An 18,954-nucleotide genomic window follows, 5' to 3' on the forward strand; every position below is an offset into this window, starting at 1 on the left:
CTTCACCCTGTGGAGGTCTTTGAGGTCCTGAGAGGAGGGAGCAGCTGCTGCACCAGGTAGAGATGATCCCAGACTCGATGCTCTGGATGGCCGCAGTGCAACAGGTGTTTTAAAGTGGCTGGTGATGCTTTGAGTTTCAGAGAGGGATGTATGGTTTGTCCTGTCTTCTGTAATCCACCAACATGTCTTAATATTTTACTGTAATGTTGAGAGAGAGGTGGTTAACATGGTACCGGGCATCCAGGTAGACCCTCTCATTGTTATTAGAGGTGAGACCCACCGTCACCGTGTCATCAGTGAACTTTATAACGGAGGTGCAGCTGTGTGTAGAGATCCCAGTATTTGTGTTTGTATCTGTATTTGTTTAGGCAGCAAAATTATTTGTATTTGTATTCGAATAAAAGTGGAAAGAGGCTAAAAATCCTGTTTTTGTTTTTATGACACTTTTAATTTAATTAAGTGTTACAATAAGTGTTCATGAATAAACTACCTTATGAAGGAGGTCCCCACATCGGGTCTCGAACTGGAGTCTCCCAGATCATAGACGACTGCGCTGACTACTGAGCTAAAACTTTACTCATCGCCTCATTGCAGACAGACCTCTACCTATTTATACACCCATAACACAGAGACAGCACAGCATGTAACATGTAGAAGAACTTCAAGGGTGATTCTTGCTTTGCACTTTTAATTTATTGCCTATTTTTTACAACCTAACTTTGTGGAAAGGAGAAGTGGAACAACAGGTTATGGAGAGTCTCTTGGGAGCACTTTGCTTGTGTCAGTAGCTCAGTTTTATCTCTGGGGAACACCCCCAAATATTTAAAACATTTGTATGAAACAAATATTCATATAAAATCCACTATTTGTGCTTTGCCGAATAATGTATTTGGCACAACCCTAGTGTAGAGGGAGTATGGCAGGGGGCTCAAGACGCAGCCTTGGGGGGGGGGGGGGGGGGGTCCAGTGTTGAGGGTCAGGCTGCAACACCTGGAAGTCCAGTAGCATGTGACTGTAAAGAGAAATGTAGAAAGGCTGGTTGTTAAAGGAGGAGATGGGCGTATTATTACTGTTATGAATACCATTTGACTGATATAGTTACTGCTTGAAAAGTAAGATATCAAAAGTGTTTCATTCACTAAAAGTTCTCATTTAAAGGGAAAAAAAACTTCTGAAAATGAAGATGAGTTGTTTTTTTTTGATGTACTTAACATTCAAACTGGTAAACAAAACTGCAAACTAATAAATTAAGTATCAAAAGTGTTTCATATTTGAAGGGAAAAAACAACTAGTCATTTATCAGTATTTCATCTGACATCACATGAATATTTGAAAATGAAGCAGGAACCAATATAGAACAAATTTCAACATTTTTATGACAACAAACCACAATTTTGACATTTTTTCTGCATTTACTTCCCATGTTCAGAAAGGTTGATGCTTGGAAAATAACTGAAACACTTTAAAACTGTCATTCTGAGTTATTGGGGCGAGAATTGTGTACAAACGTACCGCATTATGACAGAACATTGATTGAGTTGAAGTCTCTGGGTCGGATGAGGAAGTATGTCTCAATTTTGCCGGGAATTTTAGTTAATAAGTTACATAAACCTGATAGAAGTTGTTACAGGTTAACATGGTTGAATAGTCACGTTTCTTTGTTTATACAAACCAGTTTTACAGCTACAGGCCTATTGTTGTGAAACAAAGTGTGCATGCTTCTGCACACACCCTATACCTGTATATAAAGATGCTGCAGGTGGATGTGACAGGCAGAGAATCTGGAGACAGAGGTGAGTTTGGTGCATCATGGCTTCCACACCGCTGCTCCTGCTTCCACTGCTGCTGGTCTCACTGGCGTCTGCATCACATTACTTCGGGGGAACCGTAACCTTCAGCTACAAAGGAAGAAACCCTGATGGAACATTCAAGGTGAGAAATTTAACTTAACTTTTCACACTAACACATTTTTTGTGTTAGAGTTATTATGCAACAGAAATTCATCATATATCTGGAATCATTTGTCACTATATTTAAATTATTATTATTGATGTCATTTTATTAAGGTTTGATTATTGTCTGATAAGTTTCTTTAAGTACAATAAGAAGCACTAAATACTGTAGAATTATTTTATTTATTATTTTTACTTTGCCACGGTTTTATTGATAAAAAATCTTCCTTTTTGTGTCATTAAAAATACCGCTTCACACTGATATTGCTTGCATGTTGCATATATTTATATCAAGAGATGCAGGCTAAAAAAAAAAAAAAAAGACATAAGAGGTATTTTTTGTTAGTGCCTGGAGGAAACTGTACATCGAAATATCCAGGAAAGATTTTTAAAATGATGTGGACTGTCTTTGTAAAATGCTTTTTTGTTTTTGTTTGTCAACAACATCCAGGGTGTCGAATAAGAGTTTGACATTTTTACCTAAAAAAGCTTAGTTGTTTCTCATAAACAAGACACATTAGTTAGCTTAAGGTAAACTTGAGTATAACTTTTAAAACACAATCAATTTTTTGACGAACATACAACGTTTAGTCGTTGCTGCTCAAAAATGATTATGAACAAAACAGATAATCATCCTTCTTAAAATGACGATAAAATTCATGAGTGCTGTAACTGGTGTGTTTAAAAAATATACAAAAACGTAATTTATAAAAAATATCCTTAGCTACAGTCGAGCCAAGATCTCTGAATGCATGATTGCTTATTTCGATTCTTTCCCACAGGTGGACGTTCGCAACAGGGCGACCTTCGACGGCTGTCAGAACTCCCACTCCTGGAGCTGTTACTCCGGCAACTGTGGCTACGATGTCAAACGTCAGAGAGGCATACTTGACATGAGCACAAATGCACCACAATCTAACGGGCAATGGTGTGAAACTGAAACAGTGTTGACAAAACGTATCACAAATGACAAACCTTTCCAAATGAGGTAGGCTTTTTACTTAAAGTGTGTGAATAATAGAGTAAAGTTTATGGAGAATCCAGTTGCACATAATTGGATATTTTGTGGCTCTGCTTATCATAAAATTAGTGTTTATTAGATGCTGTATTTCACAAGTGTTTGTTTCCACACCTACCAGGGAAGCTAGCTGCTGTTGGATACCAACACGTAACTCTGTTAATAATTGGAACCTACTGACTTCTGTGGATTTGGGAACAAGATCTGACACCAGAGAGCCAAACAGGTCACCAGACATTGCCATTCTGCCTTTCCTACGGTAAGTCTCTTGCAGTCAGATAGAAACAGTATCCTCTAATCATCAGAAACTGTGTAGAATTTGAAATCGTCCTTCCTTGGCGCCCCCCAGTGGTTGTACTGAAAAAGACACTGTGGTGGCAAATGGCCATGAAAGCCCAAAAAGACTGAAATGAATGTGCTGAAAGCATCAAAGCCTTCACACAAACTGTTTCTGATGTCTGAACAAAAACACATATCACCAGAATAATCTGGAAAATGATAATATACTATAAACATCAGTGGCTTATTTTAACCATCTGTAGTGCAAAACATGAAAAGAAAAATGGAAAAGCAATTTTTCTGTTGGGAAGATCCACAGTCTTCACAAAAAGAAAACAATTTACAAATATCTTACCTGGAACCAATCATAAACCAATTATAAATCAATCAACCAAACAATAAAATAAAGTCATTTTGTTCTCTTTTCATTATGAATTACAGTAAAAGTATTTCTGTGACTTCTTCATGTAACAAATTATGAACTCTACTATACCACTACCAGCATGTTGCTTTATACTTTAAGTTAAAAAGCTGTTACTAACTCATGTTAATGTGCATATTCAAGGGTTCCTCAGAACTGCCCACGAGCATACAGGCTGACATCCTTTGATCCTGATGGTGATATAGTTCAATGCAGATATGGAAATATTTTAGGTACCGAGTGCAGCAGGTGCAACCAACCTTCAGGCTTCCACTTAGATCAGGTTAGTTGAAAAATTCCTATTTCATAATACATTGTACGGTAACGGACTTATACATTTCCTCAATCAACTGGTAAATGTTCACCTTTTTAGGGCTCTTGCATGTTACACTACCGCTACGCCAATGCCAACCCCAGAGTTTTTGGATTTGAGTTGGTGGTGGAAGACTTCCCACGACGACCAATCACACTGGCCTACACAGACGGATCCCGCTCCTCCAGATCTCCACTGGCTGCGAGGAGAAAGAGACGAGCCGCCACCCGAAGACCACCAACTACCGCACCACCTCCCTGGTGGTGGCAAACTGCAATCCCAGCTACAACCGCCCCTCCGCCCGCTGCGACCACAGGAGTCCCGTACCCCAACACTCCTCCCCTCAGCAAACTACCTTTGCAGTTCTCTTTGCTTGGTAAGTCAGGTTTTACTACTCATAACTGTCTGACTATATTTTTCATGAGTCAAACAACTAAATCGCTGCGCTGACCCTCCCCTCCCCTGACAATCCCCTCATAATGGGTTGAGACATTCATGCATCTTGCAGCTCTGGCGACGCCTTAATGTGTGATATTTACACAGGGCTGTTGCAAGGATATTAGAAATAGTGACATCAGAAGTCCAAGTCTTCCCCGCCCTAGAAGGTTTGACCAGAAACTAAAAAAAGTCTCACCCTTGAAAAACACTAATTGAATGTTTAACACTATATACTTTCCATTATTCCTAATCGAAACTATTTAGTTTTATTGTCTTTACATTTTACTTCTCAACATGAGGGTCTCTGTACTGTGAAAACCATGTATCTCCATTCACATGCTGTGAAACAGTCTTATTCTAAGCTTAAGTTTTAAAAGGTTTATTTAGCCTAAGAAGTAGCAACATGTTCTCAACTCATAAAGAAACACTTAATACTTTAAAAAAGTCCTCCAATCATTTAGCATTGCACTTGATTTGGAAAAAGAGGATCAAAATCAATGCAGCAGAGCAAGAGAAGGGTTTTTTGTATTCCAGTTATTCTTCTTCCTTGTCAAATCCTGCTGACTACATTTACCCACAACACAACCAAACCACTGACTGTTTGTTTGGAGATTTGGGTGAATTATGCTAGTAGCAGCTAATGCAGCCTGGAACCACTAGCCCCAAGCAGAGATGAGAAACAGACTACAGAAGTCTGGATTTTTTTTCATTTTCAGACTTGTAGTCTTCAGCCCCAATCGACTCTGACTCAAGGACATCACTTGAGGCAATTTATCTTTACTTTAGCTTTACTTTGATGTGTAAAATCAGTGGAGTTCCCCTTTAAGAGTAGCCGAAACAGACAAATTCTGGGAAAAAATGCAGTGGACACGACCTCAGTGTCTTTGCCTTTGACGGCTAATGAAAGACATTTGCTGTGACATCACTAGATGCCTTGGTGTGGCCAGACTGTAAAAGCCTGAAAGTTTTGAGCCATAAAGAGCAGCACAGGGGCAGTTTTCTCACAGGTATTGAGTACATGTTGCGCTTTAGAATTTAAATTGATCTCTTTTTGAACTCCAGTGGACCCACCTGCTCCCTCATGTCAGGAGGGAGAGTACCTGCCAAGGTTTGTGAATCCAACACCCCAAAACGGAGAACGCATCCATGCAGAGGTCAACAAAGAGGTGGAGATCAGAGTGAAAGCACAAGCTCAATACTCAACGTAAGTGTGAACCAAAGTGTTCAATGTGGCAGTAAAACATTCTCATCAATAACATCAGTAATCACAAGGAAATCTCTGGTTTCTTTGTTTTGTTTTCATACAGATTACATGATATCATCATTAGTGGGCCAATGAACATCAGCAAGCACAGAACCACACATGAAGAGTTTGTCATTAGGTGGACGCCTATTCCAGAGGACTTGGGAGATCATTATGCGATCTGCTTTGCTGTTGAATCATTCACAGGGTGAGCCTTGGATTCATTTCTTTTTTGCTTAATTGCATTAGTATGTTTGTATAAAACTATGTTTTAACTGTTTTACATATTTTGCAGGTCTGCTGTAACCGCCAGTCAAAGCTCAGTCACTGGCCATCACCATCACCATCCCACCCCGACTTCACAGTAAGTGGCATTTTTTGTGTTTAGTGTTTTGTAAAGTACATCTCTAATCAAAAAGGTAGAATGCACTTCTCGTGTTGTGACTGTGAGATGAGAATTGATATAGGAAAGCTATGATAAAAGATGGAACCTATCAAGTTGCCAAGATTTAAAATTATTAAACTCAAAAAAAGAAGCAAATATGTATCAAATGTTAAATCTATATTCAAAGGTAACAGAATCTGCATTTTCAGTTTTTATAATTTTCAAGATTTTATAATTGTATGAATAATATTAAAAATTTGCAAGAAAGATTAAGGAGAGTTTTGTATGACCATCAGTTTAACTTATGAATACAATACAAAAATACTCAATCCATCCACCATATCTTTATACTGTAATTAAATTGAAAATCTCTTTTAGTTACCTAAAATATACACTTTTGCAAGTTTGATTGTATTTAGGAGACAAAAAATTACGATGACATTCTCAGTTAAAGTGTTAAATCAGTGCTCACCAATGCTTTTCAGGTCCGGCATCTATCAGTCTGAGATGAGGTGCGTTCTGGTGGACGTTAAGAAGGAGGAAGGTGAGTCAAAGGTCGACTTTAATGTCAAAATTTTGTAGTGTAACTACAACTGTAACAGTGTATATTTTCACCAAATATATCACCTGCTAAATGCTATAAATAAGTTCCAAATGTAGGCCATGTTGCTGATATACACAGAAAAAAAAACTGTTTTTTGTTTTTTGTTTTTTATAAGTTGCTGTGTTTGGCTACCAAACAGAATTCAGAACAATGCACAGAGCAATGGAAAGAAAAATTAGCGTTACAGTCTTTTTAGTGCCAAAGTCCCTCTTTTTGTTACTATACTTCCACCGCAGCTCAACAGGGAAACACTGTCCGAGGAAACACAAAGAGGGAATTTGATGCTAAAAAGACTGTAAATGTGTCAGATATCCACTTGATATGACTAACTCAGACTGATGAAGCTGAATAGAAGCTTCACATCACCTTTTAAATGCATTTTTGCGTAAAATGACTGTGGATTTTGGCCTCCATCTTACATTGTAAGCACATTTGAAGGGGATCTTTTAATATCCAGTGTGAACAGGAGGAAAACCTCTTTCACTGTTCATGTGGACACCTGACTGCTGTTTTAAGACACTGGAAAAATTGTCCTTTAAACCAAGCTGCCTACTAACATATTCAGCAGACAAAATATGGATATATAATAAAATATGAATACAAAAATATTATATTTTAATATAAGTACTTCATTAAGCCTTATTTTCAATCTAAAATATTGCTTTGGTCGTATCACACTGTATCGAAAATATGCAGTTTTCAGCATAATGTGGGAACAAAATGGTTAAAAAATATTTCCCTTGCTCTAGTTGAAGCCAACGTGATCTGCAGTGAGTCCACAATGACAGTAGAGGTTGACAAATCTTCACTCTCTGGTCTCTATGAGGATCATCTGCAGCTCAGTGATCCCACCAACACCGCCTGCAGCCTCCAACGCCACTCAAACAGCACACACGTCATCGCCGTCATCCCCCTCAACGCCTGCGGCACTCAGCTCGAGGTAATGAAGGGTCATTGGTTTCATTACCTGCTGTTTGTGATCGCTGCTTTGAGGACTAAATAAATAACTTTTTACTCTGCAGGAGGATGAGGACTACCTCATTTTCAAGAATGAAATCACCACGGTTGACAACCACAGAGACCTGATCACCAGGAAACACCTGCTGGAAGTGGAGTTCTACTGCCAGTACCCCAAACGGGGAAATGTGACACTGGGTTTCACTGCACACAGGAAGAATGTCACAGTGTGGGAGAAAGGCTTCGGCACATTCACCTACCAGTTTGAGTTCTACCAAACCAATCAATTCCAAACCATGATCGATCCAAATTCATACCCTCTGGAGTATGACGTAGGGAGCAGGGTCTACATGGAGATCGACGCCTCCTCTTCAGTCAACGGCACTGAGATGTTCGTGGAGTCCTGCAGGGCAGCACCGTATGATACCCCCAACTACTGGCCAACCTACCCCATCATTGAAAATGGGTAAGCATGAGTACACACCTTAATGGTAGCAGGGGAAATCGCTTTGTCTATTCTCCTTGTGTCCAGTATGTGTGGGTTTACTCTGGGTGCTCTGGTTTCCTCGCACAGTCCAAAGACATGCAGGTTTGATGAAGTGGTGACTATATTGCCATGGATGTGAGCGTGAATGGTTGTCTGTATAAACGGTGACCTGGGTGCACTGTGCACCACCTCTCGCCGAGTGTGAGCTGGGATTTACTCTCTATCCAGATGGAAATTAAATGTCAATCTCTCCACCAGTGTGTTTCTGCTTGTAGATGGTTACCTCTGTCTACCTTTAGAAGTTTACCTATTTGACATGAAAATGTCTTGATGTTCCAATGCCTTAAAAATCACTGTACTTCATATCTTTGGTATAATCATGTTTTTTGCTCATGTTTCCTGAACGCTGGGCCCCATAGAGCATGCTCACTAGAGACTTGTGCTGGCTGAGCCAGCTAACTTCTGGTTGGCTCCTTGCTAACTAGAATGAATGAATGAATTAATTAATTAATTAATCAATACTTTTATTTTCATGTCTGGTCATTTACATGACACATCCCTCATGGAATAATACAAACACATTAACTACCAACAAATCAAACATTCCCGCATTTTGACCAACCATAATCTAACAGCACAATACATAAAACATAAACATAAACCTCCCACAAATGATGCTGCAGGAGATATCCCACAATGGAGAGACAACACATGTACAAAGACAGCCCCACAATAGGTGAGGGTTGAAACATATACTGACCGGTAATTTCTTCACCACAACGGTCCAGTACAACGCCTGCATTACTGCTGATGCTGCACTGATCTGCCTGTCAACCTCACGCTCCATCTTACCCTCATACCCTGAATATAACCCAGAGATACTTGAACTCCTTCGCTTGGTGCAGCAACTCCTTCCCAATCCAGAGGGAGCAGTCCACCTTTTTCCGGCAGAGCAGCATGGCCTCAGATTCGGAAGTGCTGACTCTCAATCCCGGCTGCTTCACAGTTGGCTCCCAGTGCTTGCTGGAACAGAACCACATCATCTGCAAAAAGCAGAGAAGCAATCCTGAGGTCCCCAAACCAGACATGCTCCTTCTCCTGGTTGCACCTTGATATTCCCATACAGAATCGGTGACAAGAAGAGTCACTTTGTGGGGGTGGAAACACTCAAAAAAAATGTATCCACCATTTCACAGCTGTTCCTTTCCAATGATTGTGTGCAGAGAAAATGCTTTTTGGGCCAGTGTGCATCACATGACAGACCTGGACCTTGTAATTACACAGTTTGGCCACTTTGTCAAATTAGCTTCATAGTCCGATGCTGTTCCTGGGGGCTTAGTAAATACCTCAGTAGCATACTTATATTCTGGCTATATAATAGCATCCACTGTAAGGCTTGGAGTCACAGAGACAATGTTTCATGTCTATTTTTGTTGCTCTGACTAGGTGTAAAGTGGACGAGTCTGTTGAAATCCATTCCACCGACCATGAGAAACAATTCAGATTCAGCATGGAGGCCTTCAAGTTCATCGGATTGCATGACCAGGTAAAGAATGAACTATTTAGTTAGACTGGTGCAAATTACTGTGAGAAGTTTCGGTGTTATTTTTAAACGCTTAGAAATGATAGTTGGACACTTTGAGATACGTGCTTATTTTCTTTTTTGCTCAGAGTTAGATGAGAGAGATCAGTACCACTGTCATAAAGTAAGTGTACAGTAAATATGAAGATGGAGCCAGGAGCCAGTTAGCTTAGCTTCACATAATGACTGGAAGCAGGGGGAAACAGGTAGCCTAGCTCTATCCAAAGGTTACAAAATCTGAAATGCAGCACCTCTAAAGCTCACAAATGAACATTGATGGACATCTTGTTTTTTAATCTGTACAAACACTGAAGTGTAAAAACTACAAGTTGTGGGTTATGGGCCAGACTGTTTCTTAGTAGGGAACGGAGACTTCCTAGAGTTTTATATTTTCCATACTCCATGCTCCATACTTAACGGACAGATGAGAGTGGTGTTGATCTTCCCGTCCAATTCTTGGCAAGAAAGCGTTTACATTTACATCCCGAAAAGTCAAACTATTCCTTTCAACAAATCATTGCAATTCATAATTTCCTTTTTTATCTGGCAAGTTTTAAAAATGAGCATGTACCACTTGACACAAATGGATTTGACGATTTCGTAGAACAGCACCAACTTACATGCAGAAACAAAGTGGAGTCTGAGTACAACTCTGCGATTTGTTCACTCAGGGACACATCAGTATATCTGCTGATATAATGACAGCATGTCCTGTTATATTCAGGTGTACATCAGCTGCTCAGTCCTGATGTGTGAAGCCGGGAACCCCAACACCAGATGCTCACGGGGATGCGACAACTCCACACAGTCGGGTGGTCACCATCATCATCGCAAGAGAGAGGCCGTCATCCAGAGTGCAAGCCACTTTGTTTCCCAGGGTCCACTGCGCCTAAGGAGATCAGCAGAGAGCACTGAAAACACAGGTATGATTACATGAAACATAAAATGTTCTCTAAACAACACAACTGCCTTGTTTGTCTGCCTCAAATTCAAATTGTTTCTCTTTTCTCCAGTGACCCACCTGAACCTGAACCTGAACCTGGTATTCATCGCTGGATGTCTTCTAGCAGCTGTTGGCATGATCAGTGCAGTGGTCATGTACAAAGCCAAAATGTCAAAGGTCAAATACCAACCTTTGCCCGAATTTGAAAGCTAGGACAGCAGTATGTGTAGAATACCAATTCTATATTCATTATGTTTGAAACTATAAAGCAATTTTGATCATTTCTGCTATCAAATATTGGGTGTTTGGAAATAACGGGTGATTTATGTGCACATGTAAATGAATCAATTTTATACTGAAGGATAGGTTCACATTTTCTCAAATCTTAAAACAATACTTACTTGTTCATTTGTACATTAAAACAGTGTTTTGCCACTGCCATTGCTCCCCTTGTTCACTCTGAGGTGATCTGAGGATAGACACTATTCAGTCCTCATTCTGTATAAAAATTACTTCGTAAAGGAAAATTCAGGTTTATTTCAACCTGGTATATTTCCTATAAATGTGGCAGTTGTGGCTCTATGTGTCATGCTAAATTAGCTCTCTCCAGCTCTGTTACTGAGATTCAGGTGAACGAAGCCTCATATATCATGGCGGTTATCGGGGCAACGTCTGTCAGCTTCCTACTGCTTTGAAATATGATTTTTACATGAATCTTTTCAAACATTTGTTTCTGAATCTGAACGAAAGCTAACACAGAAACTACGGATGTGCAGAGAGCCCAGTATTTGTATTTGTATTTGTATTTGTATTTGTATCTGTTTAGGCAGCGAAGTTATTTGTTTTTGTATTTGTTTTCAAATAAAAGTGGAAAGAGGCTTGAAAATCCTGTTTTTGTTTTTATTGTGCTTTTAATTTTTGAAAATTAAAGTGTTACAATAAGTGTTCATGAATAAACTACCTTATGAAGGAGGTCCCCACACCGGGTCTCCAACTGGAGTCTCCCAGATCATAGACGACTGCGCTGACTACTGAGCTAAAACTTAACTCATCGCCTCATTGCAGACAGACCTCTACCTATTTATACACCCATAACACAGAGACAGCACAGCATGTAACATGTAGGGAAGAACTTCAAAGGCGATTATTGCTTTGCAGTTTTCATTTATTGTCTATTTTTTACAACCAAACTTTGTGGAGAGGAGAAGGGGAACAACAGGTTATGGAGAGTCCCTTGTGAGCACTTCACATGTGTCAGTAGATCAGCTTTATCTCTGGGGAACATCCCCTAACTCCAGGACTGATGTCCAAATTAGGAAATATGTGTCCTGTAGCAGGTGGATGTGACTCCCCTCGTTGAGACCTGCTGATACACGTAACAACGGAGCAGAAAAGAGACACTGAGAAAGTCATGTAACTGACCTGCGTGCTGGTATTTGACATGGTTTTTTTTTTTGTCTTTCCAAAAACAAATAATGCATGAATCAAATATTTGTAAAAATTCCACTATTTGTTCTTTGCTGAATAATGTATTTGTATTTGGGCACACAGTAACTGGCCTCCTGTAGCAGCCATTATTGCTAACTGTGTAGAGAACTACATCCAGGGCAGCTTGAACATCGGTTTGTTTACGTCTGAGGCTGTGGATAGCTCAGTGTCCTGTTCCTGCTAGAGAAGTAGGAACCTAGTAGATAAATAAAATGGTTCATGTCTGCAAGTTTCCAAGTTGCGAGGATAAAATGACAAGATTAGATTTTTCTTACCGTGTGAAGTTGAGCGTTTGATCCAGCCGGCCTCGCTCTTTTCTTCCAGTTGATTTTGTGGAGGTAAAAGTCTCCAGGATGACTACGGCTCAAAAAAAAATACAGTTAGCCAGGCAAAGTGAAATGACTCATGATCGTCCTCATAATAGTCTGATAATATAATCGAACAGATGGGATAATCTGTCATTTCCTTACAGTCTAACTGCAGTGAAAGTCAGCCTCACACATGTAAACAGACCGAATATACGCCAGGTTCAAATAAACCAATATTTTCCTTTAAGGTCAGCTGAAGCCAATGTGAAGCTTCAACGGCACACATGGCTGCAAACTCAGTAAAAAGCACACTGGGTGAAACAGGGTAAATAATGCTCCTACAGCTTTCCTCTCTGCAGTGCAGCTTTGGTAATAAATGAATAAAAGTGTGATGTGTTGTGTGTAAGCAGAGCCGCCTGTAAACACCTTAAAGATTTAGTATCCTGCTCTGAGGACAGACACGCCATCGTGTCTGACTTGTTTATCCCTTCAAGATTTTTCACTTTCAATTCTTGAAATTTTTGTTCAGTTAAAGGCAAAATAGAAAAAAACTAAGCTATATAAATTAACCTCAAGTTATGAACTTTGACCCTGCTTAACATAGATATCCAACATCATTACAGTATATAAATAACAGAAACCCCAATATATACTATATAACAAAATGAAATTGTGTGCAATTATTATAAAACAAATCCAGTCCCATACTCTAGTGTTTACCAGTATTATTTAAACTGTTAATTTAGCCACTTCTCTTGCAGAACTCTGATTATGTGCACACTGACTCACAGATTCGGCCTCCCGGGGCACCTCGCCAACAATCTGGCTGTCTGTGATTGTGTCATTCACAAACATTTTGCCAGTAACTGTCTTTATTTCCAAACAGATCATTTTGTGACTTTAATGTCTTTTTGTTCTTCCCTCTTATGTGTCCCATTACTATTTCTATAGTTGTTTATGGAAAAATAAAAAGGCTGGTGCAGGAAATTGGCTGTAATGTTCAAGCTTTAACTTCTCCATTTAAAGACATAAATCTGTGCGCCGGGCAGTTTAAACAGTCGTCTCTCTGTGTGCTCTGAATTTTTATTTCCTCCACTGGGTTTGACTCATGCTCTCTATCTATGAACTGCCACCACACTCTCTCCTTGTGTGTTTATTTAATGGAGCGATGTATTACACTGATTCGTTCATGCAAATAGCGCGACCCTGCCGTGTTCTGTCTCCTAATCATTTGCATAGTAATCTCAGTGGAAGTTATTCTCAGCTGATATCTGGGAGGCGGCTGGCTGAGCCTCATATTAGCTGCTGGAAAGAGATTCATGTTGTGTTTTTTTTTTTTTTCTGCCTACACTCAGACTGTTTTGTATGTAGACTTATGCTGCCGGCTACAGCTGCTGGTTAATGTGCTCTGGTCTCGTCTCACGGTGTTTCTCCATTCACTGTTTATAATGTGATTGACTGTGTGTGTGCAGCATGATTATATATATATATATAGAGAGAGAGAGAGACATACTATATTTCATCATGCTGCACATGCTCAGTACAGGCAAATACCTAAACGTGATCAGCAGGCCGATGAGGAAAAATGTAAGAAATCACCAAAACAGTGGGAACAGCATCAAATCACATTCAGGCAGGAAGCTTACATAATAAACTGAAGTAAAATATCCCGTCACATGCTTATTACATCACTAAAGGAAGCTCTTTTCAGCCCTGAAACATCTCAAACAGATTGTTCTGGAGCTTTTGATCATATCACATTGACTTCATCAGCAGATCAGATGCATTTTAAAGGGGACATATTGTGCTTTTTGTGATTTTATGTTATTTATTTCCTGCTCTGATGTCGGATGTTAAACATGGTCAAAGTTCCAAAACTTGAGCTGAACGTATGTAGAAATGTTGCCTGCAAGTCAAAAGTCAGGGCTTCAACCTGCCGAGAACGCTTCATTGGCAAAGTTTTTTCTACCTTGCCGACGAGCTGACGTCATCTCGTTGCACACGCCCATAAATGACCGTCTGTCCTGTAGCCTTGGTTGCTAAGGTGGTTGCTAAGGTTTTTCCATGTGTTGTTCAATAGTTGTTGAGAAATTTCAGTCTGGACCACAGTGGTTCGGTTATCATATACAACATAATTAAAGACATATTCTGCACATTTCCAGGTCTATATTTTTATACTTCTACTGGAATATCTTTGCATTATTTCCAGTTAAAAACTCTTTATTTATCTCATTCTGGCCCTTTATGCAGCCCCTCAGTTCAGCCTCTGTCTGAAACAGGCCGTTTTAGCTCCTGTCACTTTAAGGCCCCGCCTCCCGATGAGCCCACTCTGTTCTGATTGGTTGCTTCGTCTCAGTCGACATCCGGTGACTCAGTAGACTACGTAAACAAATCATGAAACAAACTATAGTAGCAGGATTTCACTTCTTTTTCTCTGAGGTTTTCTCTGCACTGAGGACACCGTGCGCTGAATATGAGATAAAAAAAATAACACACATCTTCAAAGCCTGACATTTAGTTGCAGCATCTGCTCGTGCGTCCTTGGCGAGCAAAAAAGGCCTCAACTGATCTGTGCTTGTATCAGTCAGACACATGGATAATGCAACAGATTCTTCCTCAGGTGCTTCTGTGTCTGAAAGCTGCTTCTGAATCAGTAAATTAATAAGTGACAGCAGTTACAGTCACTGGAATAAGTAGGGTTTCAAGGCAGGCTGGAGTACATAGAAACACATCACTGCTAAACTTCACACATTAGAGTTTATTCAGAATGTTAATGTATGTGTAATTTTTGTGTTTCTTACTTTTGTGTTTCATACTTTTTATGAACAGATACGTTTTACTTAGATAAAATATCTTACCTTAAAGGACCAGTGTGTAGGATTTAGTGGCATCTAGCAGTGAGGTTGCAGATTGCAACCAACTGAATATGAATTATCAGAGACTCTGCAGCTCCTCTCGGATTCACGGAGCTTTATAGTGAGTTTCAGCTCATTGTTTATCTGTCCGGCTGCAACTTAACTGTTCTGGTTCACTCTCAGCGTCTCATAGCGACGTTTTGGGCTGCAGCAGGCAGCTGTTTTCAGAGAAAAATCTGTAAAAAGCCACTGTACACTACCTGCTCAGCACCAAACGACAAACAGACACAGTTAGCTGTAGACTAGCTGGTGAACATAGTGGAGCATTTAGCAGCTAAAGAGCCAGATATTTCCCTCAGGAGTTGGTAGAGAGCAAAAACAGAGCTAAAAGAGAGTGAATATTGGACTTACATTCACCAGGTGGACAGAAACACGACTCCTAATGAATGATAATGTTGCTCTGTAACTGCTGGATGTGAAGTAGGCAGCTATTTGCTAACATGTTAGCCACAACTACTTTTTAAGCAGATAATGTGAGAGAAGTTATGTTGACAGACTATTTTGCAGCAAAAAAGTGGACAAAAAACATAAATATAAACAGTTTTAACCAGATTGAAACTATAAAGGACCAAAAATGGAACCCTGAGGAACCCCACAAGTAATTATTGACATTATCAATGCAAGGTTGATGTTGCTCCGTAATTACTGGATGTGGAAATAAGCAACTGTTAGCTAACAAGTTCAACATAGTTGTGTTCACTACTTGTTTCTGATGAAAAGTAGCGAATAAAACATCAGTTATTGCAGGTTTAAAGTTAATATACAGATCAATATCTTCACTTTGGTAATAGCTTGTTCACATTTTATCATCATTTTAATAAGTGACCTGCTGGTGGTGCTAGAAGAAAAGTCAGGGGATGTTTGCTTGTTTGGTAAAGATGTGTGACTGAAGAATGTGACACTTTTCTTCAATCTTGAATAATTCTATATTATATTAAATTATAATCTTTTGGTCATATCCTTTTGGACTATTAGTAATGATACTTAAAGCAGCAGGTAAATGTAAAATCAATGTAGTCTTGATTATTATTTGTGACATTTTATCAAATTTAAGAGCTTCTTAATGTAAAATAATCCATCAAGAAATGATCAGTTCATCCAAAAGCATTCCTATCGCCATTGTTTCCTCACTTCAAAACAACACACGCAGTAGGTCGAAGTTTCGGGTCACATGGGAACAGTACAAACCTCCGGTAGTCCATCTCAGTGCGAGATGATCTGTCCTCCGTGTGTCTTCATGAAAGCCGGGCCGGCTGATGAAGCTGCTTGTTGGATGAGTGTGATGCAATGAGAACAGACAGGGAGGAGATTGGTTTGTCTGGTGCTGCCACGGTGATGGATGCAGAGGAAACCTGGAAGACCTCACACACGCACACACACAAACACACAACCCGCAGCCCATTGCATCTATATTTAACCGTAATAAAACAAGATGAGGTGATACATTTCAATTCACATGAAACCATAACCACATCACAACCTCATCTGGTCCTGTGTTTGGAGGAAGAGAGTAGCAGTGGAGCTTAAAATGGGATGAAATTCACTTCTCTGTTCCCTCTGATCCCATTGTCTTTGGGCATTTTTTGGAATCATAAATTCAAATAAACTCTTCAAACTTATTATTCATTTTAAATCATAATATCTAATTGTGCAAATATAATAATAATATACTTTATTTATATAACACTTTTTCAAAAACAGGTTAACAAAAGTGTTTCAGACGTAAAAACTGAAAATATGCAGAGCATTTCAAATTAAGAGATAGAATAAAAATGAATAATCTTTTTAAAATCAACCAACTAAAACCAAATCAGAGACGTACAGTATTCTGTAGTTGGTTTTGTATTTTGAAAGTTTATCTGGACATTTTAGTCTAGTCAGTGAGTGAAGAAGACAGACTGACCTGGTTTGTATTGACAGTTATGGAAAAGAACCTTCTTGTTTTGGAGAAAATCATCAGCCTTTCTCATTCTGCACTCAACAGCAGGGTTACTTTGTAATACGTCACAGTAATATTAATACTTTTTCAGTGACAGTAGTGTGAGGGATTACAATTTGAAATTCAGTGATTATATTACAGTTACTAATCTGAGTAACGTTACTTTTACACTTGGGGATCGGCGTGCTCGCTGTTTTACTGCATTAACGGAGGGTTGATATCAGTGTGGTGAAGAAGGAGAAATGTTGTCTTATACACATGTTTTGTGTTCTTAGCGTGCATGCTAACGTTAGCCACAGGTACATTCAGGAGTCACCTGATGCTGGTTGAGAGTTCAGGTGTGTGAATCGTGCAGCTGAGGTCGGGACGTCTGCAGCGCTGTCTGTCGCTGAGGCTACGCTAACGCTAATGCTAATGCTAGCTGCTGGATGGTCAGTAAATCCTTCCAAACTGTTTCCTGCCTGCTTGTTAAACCACAAACGTCTGCCGGCTGAGTAACAAAAGTAAAGTAATGAGCAGGCCCTCACAGTAATCTGCGCCCACAGACTTCCAATGACACCTCCACAGATTTTAAACCAACAGAGATGCTGCTTGTAAGTTTAATGTTTGAGTGTCATGTTCTCAAAATATGTTTTGAGAAGCTCTATGTATTTAGTGTATGTATGTTTTTATGGTCTTATTTTAACTCTTATTCCTGTGAAGCACTTTGTGAATTTCATTTCTGTGAAAGGTGCTATAATAAATAAACTTATTACTATTATTAAAAGATATTTGGTGAAGTTGAGGTCAAGGGCCTTACCAGTTATTAATGGTTAATGTTTTCGCAAATTAATTTTTGCTCTCTCTCTCTGCTCCACATTGAACTTTTGCACTTTTCCAACAAATCTTCACATTTTGTTTTGAACTATTAGTGATGAAATAAAATCTCAAATTCAATGGTTCTACTAAAATCTACTAAATATTTCTCTCAGCCTGCTTGAGGTAACTTTAGCTTGTTTTAATGTATTGTGTGTTTGCTTATTTTTGCTCAAAAACAATCTTTGTTATCTCAAATGAATATTGTTTATCACATTTCAAGCAAAAAAACATTCTGCTAAATTACACAGATTTTTATTCTGGATCACTGCAGATTCCTGCAACATGTTACATTTGCTGCTGAATAATCAGTAAAGTAACAACGAGTAATATGTAATCAGTAATTTTCCAGTATTTCCCAACACTGGTCATCAGTCACAGCGAGGATACTTTGGGAGATAACTCGTATGGACTTTGGGTAGCCAAGTATCCCAGAATGCATTTCACACAGACCAGTAAGGTCAGAGGATTAACAGCTGATTAAAATTCGTAGTGTGAGTTAACACAACGTACACAATTAATAAAAAAAAAGCAGTTTCTGCCCGGCGCAACACACAATCAGTGTGTGTTAGGCGTGTAAAACAGAAGAGAGCAGACATGAAGGATATAAATACGCTTTGAGTCGCGGCTACGTGCATAAAGTACGAGTGAAACGTGAGATTTTCTGCTGCCTTTGAAGACACCTGTATCGATTAAAATAAAACATGCATGAGACAACAGCAGCCTCACGGTGTGTTTATTCCTCTGAAACCTTATTAATGTGTGACCTTTTGTGAGGATAGATTTTATTATCAGCTGCAGCCGGCTGGACATGTGAAGCATCACCT

The 18,954-nt window shown here is 39.3% G+C and overlaps 1 protein-coding gene and 2 long non-coding RNA genes across 3 annotated transcripts; 1 reads left to right on the forward strand and 2 right to left on the reverse strand.

Annotated features, from left to right (window-relative positions):
- Positions 1-956: 956 nt before the first annotated feature.
- On the reverse strand, positions 957-6,572 carry LOC121903958. Its single transcript, XR_006098149.1, has 3 exons — positions 6,522-6,572; positions 1,739-1,915; positions 957-1,012 (listed from the first exon to the last, which is right to left on the reverse strand). It is a non-coding gene; the product is annotated as an uncharacterized LOC121903958 (long non-coding RNA).
- LOC121903767 (oncoprotein-induced transcript 3 protein-like) lies at positions 4,051-11,413 on the forward strand. The gene is made up of 10 exons (XM_042421142.1): positions 4,051-4,359; positions 5,484-5,625; positions 5,729-5,872; positions 5,960-6,028; positions 6,535-6,593; positions 7,403-7,593; positions 7,676-8,076; positions 9,544-9,643; positions 10,404-10,602; positions 10,693-11,413. The coding sequence occupies exons 1-10, from the start codon at positions 4,053-4,055 to the stop codon at positions 10,833-10,835; spliced, it is 1,755 nt and encodes a 584-aa protein (XP_042277076.1). The 5' UTR covers positions 4,051-4,052; the 3' UTR covers positions 10,836-11,413.
- LOC121903945 lies at positions 8,601-17,514 on the reverse strand. Its single transcript, XR_006098146.1, has 4 exons — positions 17,237-17,514; positions 16,522-16,685; positions 10,465-10,568; positions 8,601-9,140 (listed from the first exon to the last, which is right to left on the reverse strand). It is a non-coding gene; the product is annotated as an uncharacterized LOC121903945 (long non-coding RNA).
- Between the last annotated feature and the right edge of the window lie 1,440 nt (positions 17,515-18,954).

This window comes from Thunnus maccoyii, chromosome 1, assembly GCF_910596095.1.
Source record: "Thunnus maccoyii chromosome 1, fThuMac1.1, whole genome shotgun sequence".
NCBI classification, from domain to species: Eukaryota; Metazoa; Chordata; class Actinopteri; order Scombriformes; family Scombridae; genus Thunnus; species Thunnus maccoyii.

Excerpts from the sequence above, each read along its gene's own strand:
- LOC121903767 (XM_042421142.1), top strand. The coding sequence starts at position 4,053 with ATGTTACACTACCGCTACGCCAATGCCAACCCCAGAGTTTTTGGATTT. Across the intron at positions 6,029-6,534 it reads CATCCCACCCCGACTTCACA|GTCCGGCATCTATCAGTCTG; the intron begins GTAAGTGGCATT and ends AATGCTTTTCAG. Across the intron at positions 10,603-10,692 it reads AGAGAGCACTGAAAACACAG|TGACCCACCTGAACCTGAAC; the intron begins GTATGATTACAT and ends TCTTTTCTCCAG.